Source organism: Antennarius striatus, chromosome 18, assembly GCF_040054535.1.
Source record: "Antennarius striatus isolate MH-2024 chromosome 18, ASM4005453v1, whole genome shotgun sequence".
Taxonomy (NCBI): Eukaryota; Metazoa; Chordata; class Actinopteri; order Lophiiformes; family Antennariidae; genus Antennarius; species Antennarius striatus.
In genome coordinates this window covers 11,134,452-11,141,896 of record NC_090793.1, presented here as the reverse complement: position 1 = coordinate 11,141,896, position 7,445 = coordinate 11,134,452, and the positions used below count along the sequence as shown (strand labels likewise).

Genomic DNA, 7,445 nt, shown 5'->3' with positions numbered 1-7,445 from the left:
TTGCATCCCAGGGGCGCACTCTGTCTGGCCACCGTGCGTTCCTGTCAAAAAAAATGTGCGTCCAAGACGCAAGGACACACGCAAACAAGAACACTGGTACATTGTTTAATTCTAAAACAAACACCGTATATCCACATAAATAGTAATTTAGGTGCTGATGTAAAATACAGTGATGTAGGTGTCAGGACCTGTTTGATGTACAAATTAATATCTCTTAGATGTAGTGTCTTCTCCAGCTGTGGTTATTTCCTCAATGATTATTTTTATGTTTAAATTTTTGTACTTATATTATGATTAAAGTTTTCCCCTTAACTTTGTGGCCTTTACACCATTTGAGTACATGATTCTTGCCACCATCACTGCCAACTGTGTCGTTCTGGCCTTGGAGCAACACCTCCCTGGAGAGGATAAGACCCCCATGGCAAAGAGACTGGTGAGGTCCAAACCATTTTCACATCTTTAAACACAAAGATGGGCCTTTGGTAAAATAAATCTGTTAAAGTTTGAATATAGGACATTCATTACTGTTACTTAATTGAAGTACACTATCTGAGTATCTCTTCCATGATTTTCTTGTCGACATGAGCCGTCATTATATTATATCAGCATGTTTTCTTTCCCTTGATTATCTGGTTGTTTATGATTATAGGGCTGAAACTTGTGCATCAGACATGCCTTGTTTTGACAATTTTGTGTTAATCAGTCCATCTGAGACCTTTATGACCTGTTCCTCATATATTATTTCCACAGGAGAAGACAGAACCGTATTTCATCGGGATCTTTTGCTTTGAGGCCGGGATCAAGCTAGTGGCTCTTGGTTTTGTTTTCCATAAAGGTTCCTACCTGAGGAACGGCTGGAATGTCATGGACTTCATTGTCGTGCTCAGTGGGTGAGTGATATCATTATGTTTCCTTGGCAACTAAAAAATTTTCACCCACATCAGAAAGGTTTGTTTTAAATTGACAGATTGTCCAAATTACCCATTGGAAATATACTGATGAAATGGTTTTTTGGATTAGGGATTAGGAACACAGTTCTGTGTATTCAAACAACTTTATGACTGTGAGCCAGTCAAATCAGAGCAGGGAGTTTTCACTTTGGCTTTGCTGGAGTGAAATGAAAGCCACAAATTTGCCTTGTGAATCTTTACTATAAAGCATACAAGACTTTCTGTGCATAAACCACTGATATAGACAAGCAGAAGAATTTAATGGAAGAGATTTTGACAGGAACTTCAAGAGCTGTGACAGAGTACGTACAAGTGTAAACAAAATAATAACAATATAATAATACATTCAATGAGGATGACAAACCTATAACTAAATCTGAATGTTTTAATGTTCATATTTCATGCAGTTTATCCTATTCCTCAATTAGGGTGTTTAACAGATCTCTGTTAACGCCGTCTGGGAAAAGCACAAATATTATTAATAACATATTTGATGGCTCAGTTCCACCAAGTGTTTATGGTAGTGATCCAGTATGCACAACTAGAGGTGGCCCATCTTATTGGAATGCAGCCATTATTATCATCAGTAATAACACAGACTTTCTTAAAATGTAATGTGAAAACAGTGTGATAGAGTGAAATATTAAGTCTATGCTTTGTAGTTTTTACAACTTTCACCTGGGAGGAAAAAATGGGTAGGAGTTTTTTTTCTTGTTTCTTTGACTTTGAAGATGAAGAGCAAGATTCAAGATTTTTTTTTAGATGTTTTTGAACAATGTAACATAATGTGAGTTTTTCTCTATTCTCATAACTAAGTGAACCAACTTGAGTGATCATCATGAAACTGGTGGGAAGGGTGATGTGTGCCATGGAAATAAATAATCAGAATTTGGAGAAATTGGTGGGTCTATGACTCACTATTTCTTCATTTAACATTGTGAGATAGGGCTTCTTTCAGCAGTTTTACCATTGATACATGAACAAACCCTGGTGGACAAAGGCCATGATCCGCAATGGATAGCTGCAACCTTTTTGTTCTACTTTAGCAGAACCTTGATGACGCACAGGTCTTGAATTAGGTTTTAAATTAGATTAGAATTTAGATTAGGGTTAAATTTCATTAAAAGAGACTGCTGGTTTTGGCAGATGAGCTCTACTCAGGGACCTGAAAGCTTACGATGATACAAACAGGATTCTTTTCAGTAGTTTCATTAAATGACATGACAGATACTGTTACTATTCGGCAATGGATTAGCTTTCAGCAGGTTCATTGCTGCCGAGGCACTGATGTTAAAGTCAATTGTACAATTTTACATTTTACATTAAATTAGCAACCTGACATTAAAAACTGGTTAAAAGTCATTACGAATGTACCACTCGGTTTGAAAAGAGGATCTGATGTTTGAAGCAGATCTATATAAGCTCTGGCATTTCTTTTTTTTTTAAATGCACTTTGTGTCGTAAATTAAATTTAACCAGTTTTTAGTGTCAGGGAGCTAAATTAAATGGACAGTAAAGTCAAACTGAACCCGGGGTATTATTTGAAGTACATAATTAAACAAAAGCTTTAATTAAATAACTAAACAAATGCCAAATCAAACATGCGAATCAAACCTATGACTTCCATACCAGATAGGTCGAGGCCCGGGTTAAATATGACCGCCATCAGAAGATACGTATATCTGCTGTGAGCTTTCACCTACAGCAGATATATCGAAGTCAAGGCCTGCGGGACAAATCTATCATCAGGACTGAGTGTCTTTCCACTCTTCATCCTCTTCAATGCCCTCCTCACTTTATCTGGACTAATCTTTGTTACTTCCTGGTCGACAACAGCCACCTCTTCTAGTCCTTGTTCTCTCTCATTTTCCTCGTTCATCAACTCTTCAAAGTACTCTTTCCATCTTCCCATCACACTACTGGCACCTGTCAATAGACTTCCATCCCTATCCTTAATCACCCTAACCTGCTACACGTCCTTCCCATCTCTGTCTCTCTGTCTTGCCAACCTGTATAGATCAGTCTCTCCCTCCTTACTGTCCAACCTAGCATACAAGTCATCATAAGCCCCTTGTTGGGCCTTTGCTACTTCTACTTTCACCTTATGCTGCATCTCCCTGTACTCCTGTCTACTGTCTATGCAAAACTCTTCCTTTTTCAGCTTCCACCATTTCGTCCTCTGCTCTGCCTTTTCCCTCTTCATCTTCCTCACCACCAGAGTCATCCTACACACCACCATCCTATGTTGTTTGGCTACACTCTCGCCTACCACTACGTTGCACTCTCAGTGTCCTCTCAGTGTCCCACTTCTTCCTAGCTAACCTCTTTCTCTGTGTACACTCCTGTACCTCCTCATTCCACCACCAAGTCTCCTTATCTACTTTTACTTCCAGATGGCACACCAAGTACTCTCCTACCTGTCTTCCTGATCACATTAGCTGTAGTTATCCAGTCATCCGGCAGCACCTCCTGACCGCCCAAGGCCTGTCTTAACTCCTTCTTAAAAACCATGCAACACTCTTCCTTTTTCAGCTTTCACCAATCCATTCTCTGCTCTGCCTTTGCCCTCTTCATCTTCCTCACCACCGGGGTCATCCTACAAACCAATATCCAATGCTGTTTGGCTACACTCTCGCCTACCACTACTTTGCAGTCACTGATCTCCTTCAGATTACACCGTCTACACAAGATGTAGTCTATCTGTGTGCTCCTACCTCCACTCTTATAGGTCACCCTATGTTCCTGCCTCTTCTGGAAGAGAGTATTCAATATAGCCTTTTCCATCCTTTCTGCAAAGTCAACTACCATCTGTCCTTCTGCATTCCTCTCCTGGATACCAAACCTGCCCATCACCTCCTCATCACCTCTATTTCCTGCACCAACATGTCCATTGAAGTCTGCACCAATGACAACTCTCTCACTTCTAGTTCTGCTCTGCATCACTTTGTCAAAGTCCAACCAGAATTTATCCTTCTCCAGCTCACATCCTACCTGTGGAGCATACCCACTAACAACGTTGAACGTCACACGTTGTCCTCTAGACATTCCCAGTTAGCACTACTCTTTTGGGCTTACCAGGTTTATCCAAAGGTTTCCCCCACCAACTCACCACCAGGTGGTAACCAGTTAACAGCTCTGCCCTTCTCTTTACCCGAGTGTCCAAGACACACGGTCGAAGGTCCGATGACACAATAACAAGATTGATCACCTCTGACCCAGGGTGCTCTGGTACCAGGTACACTTATGAGGATCCTTGTTTTTGAACATGGTGTTGGTTATGAACAATCCGTGACTAGCACAGAAGTCCAACAACATAACACCACTCGGGTATAGATCAGGGAGGCCATTCCTCCCAATCACGCCCTTCTCGGTCTGTCCATCATTGTCGACGTGTGCATTGAAGTCCCTCAACAATGGAGTCCCCTACAAGGATCCTGTGAAGGACCTCATTTAGGGACTCCAAGCTGCTATTCGGTGCTTACACACAAACAACAGAGTTTTCCCTCCGTCAGCCTTAAGGGATTGGGAGGCGACCCCCTCGTCCACTTGGGTAAACTCCAACACAGCCGCGCTCGACCGGGGGCTTGTGTGTATCCCCACACCCTCCCTGTGCCTCATGCCTGACGCAACTCCAGAGTAAAACAAGGTCCAACCCCTATCCAGGAGTTTGGTTCCAGAACCGAAGCTGTGCGTGCAGGTAAGCCCCACCAGATCCAACTGGTAATGCTCCAACAAAAGTTCTGGCTCTTTCCCCGCCAGTGAGGTGATATTCCTCGTCCCAAAAGCTGCCCGGGTCTGGTCCGTCGTAACCCCCTGTCGTCACTGCCACCCAAAAGGCAGTGTGAGGGAACAATGGAGTGAGGGAACAATAGAGCGTGATATTGGACAGAGAATTGGGGCAACAGGAGGGGTATTGCAGTTGCTGTACCGCACTGTTGCCACAAAGAAGGAGCTAAGCTGAGAGGCAAGCTCTCCATCTACTGTTCGATCTTCGTTCCTACCCTCACCTATGGTCATGAGCAATTGGTCATGACCAAAAGAACGAGATCGCAGATACAAGCGGCGAAAATGGGTTTTTTTCAGGCGGATAGCTAGTGTCTCCCTTAGAGATAGGGTGAGAAACACTGCTTTTCGGAAGGGGCTCAGAGTAGAGTCGCTGCTCCTTTGCGTCAGAAGGAGTCAGCTGAGGTGGTTTGGGCATCTGGTGCGGATGCCTCTGGTGCACCTCCCTAGGGAGGTGTTCTTGGCACGTCCAGCTGGAAGGAGACCTCGGGGCAGACCCAGGACCAGGTGGAGGGATTATATCTCAGCACTGGCGTGGGAACGCCTTAGGATCCCCCAGTCAGAGCTGGTGGATGTGGCCGGGGAAAGGGAAGTTTGGGGTTCCCTGTTGAAGCTGCTGCCTCCGCGACCCGACTCCGGATAAGCAGAGGAAGATGGATGGATGAATGGATGGATGGATGAATTACAAATATTTTATATAGTCTTTTTGTGTTCCAGTTAGTTTGTTTCCTGCAACTAATATTATAGCATGTGTGTTTCTACAAGAGGCAATGGCTTTATAAACTTACCTAGAAACCGTATGGTAAATCACTGTGTATAAACTATGTCATTAGTTAAACCTTACACCAAACTTTCAGTGCTGCTGTTATTCTTCGTTACCTATGACAAATCAAGTTAAGGTGTGTTTTTTATATGAATACATGATGCTGATCCTGGCCATTCAACCTTCTTACTATTCCTATCAATGAAGACATAAATCTGGTTTAAAGGGATCTAAAAATAGAACTAAACTGGACTGCTTGGAGGAAATAATGATTTTGTGTCAGTTAATCTTGAATCACCTCAAGCTCAGACATGTCATATTTCTGGATGTTGCTGATATGATGAGCACATTCTCTTCACAAGGCAGAGCTCAATTTTCATTGTTAGATACAGAGACAAGCAATAGGAAAAAGGAATTTGAGTTGTAATTCCCCACAGACATCCTACTGGCAGTCAATGCCAATTTTCAATTTTTCCCATCCAGATGCAGAGATATCAAAGATTATCTGAATCTTTTTAGAATATTATGAATTGTAAAATGGTGCATTACTCAACAATAATTGTGGGGGAATTTTTAGCACAGATAAATATGTTTGCTTATGTAGTGAGTACTTTTCTGTACCAGGACAGTGTACTGTGTGTGGTGAAACAACAGCATAGGTTAGCTATCATTGGCACAGTGAAAGAAGTGCTGGAAAACAGGGTTTGGATACATAGACAATTTATGAAAATCTTTTTATGTTTGTTTTTGGTCTTTTTGTATGATTTACAATCCTTAGCAGAAAAAATCAGAATTTTTGCAGCCGTATCTGAAGCACCTCGTTGCCCACATTAGACATAGAAAAATTCCAGATGAAGAAAAAAATCCAAATATAAGTACTGGTAATACTGGCATAACTTGTTTTTATTTATCAGGCTATGACTAGTGAAGCAAACTATTCATTTCAAGTTATAACATTTGATGGGCAGTCATGCTTGTGCTACATTATAAAGACTTCTAATCCCAACACATTGACACTGTATCTGACACAATGGCATACAATATATTCAGCTCTTCATGTTATATTACATTTAAAGACCACAAACATCTACAGGGAAACACAACATATAGATGCAGAGAAATATGTGCTTCCACGGCAGGCAGGCTCTGCAGTCAGCAAAAGGTGGGTGGATAAGTGGATTGACAGTTGTGTCTAAAACCTGCCTCGCTTCGCCCCCAGGACCTATGTGAATTAAATGTGAATGCAGCACTGTAGATGTTATGCAAAAGCATTGAAGAATGGATGTAATTTAGAAAACGGGAGAGGATAATGAAAGGAGAAGGAAAACAAAAGGGAGTGAAGAAGGTGCAGGGATAGACAAGAAAAAAGATTGCAGTCTGGTGAATTAATTGTGGAGGATTTTAGCATTATTACCAGAGCCATGCTGTTTATTTCTAACTGTACAATATTCAACATCCTGGAAAGACTGCTGCTGACATGTTAGCATCTCATTTCAGCCTAACACCCACATCTGAAAAATTGTGTATTATATTGTTTTAATCTTCCTTTTTCTGTCTTGCTGTCTGTCTCCCTGCATGTTACTCAAAAGTCACATTTTTTAGTTGCATTTCTCTTTTCCACATTATTGGACTGAAGCTGTTTTGTTGACAAATTTCTACAAATTTTACAATGCTGAGATTTGTTGGTATATTAAATGTCCTGCCATGAGCTGTAGTTACCTTATTAAAAGTGTTTGCTTTCATGGGATATTAGGAGATTCTTACAGTGGGCATCTAACAGATTTTCCAACAAAACATTTGGCTAGTTAAATAGTTAATTAAAAGACGAAAAGAAACATTTTTCAAGTAAAGTAACTGGTGATTTATTCGCAAGCCTTTGACTTTTTGCGGTTTAAATTTAAGATCACAGATGAAGCATGACATCAAAAATATGATCTCCTTCAGGTGCT

General features: G+C 41.2%; 1 protein-coding gene across 1 annotated transcript in view; it reads left to right on the top strand.

Annotated features, from left to right (window-relative positions):
* Window positions 1–340: 340 nt before the first annotated feature.
* LOC137611871 (voltage-dependent R-type calcium channel subunit alpha-1E-like) overlaps window positions 341–7,445 on the top strand; it is a 55,152-nt gene continuing 48,047 nt past the window's right edge. Inside the window, exons 1-2 of the mRNA XM_068340010.1 lie at window positions 341–433; window positions 751–890. Coding sequence (XP_068196111.1) covers window positions 341–433; window positions 751–890 — 233 coding nt within the window. The remainder of the gene's footprint in view (window positions 434–750; window positions 891–7,445) is intronic.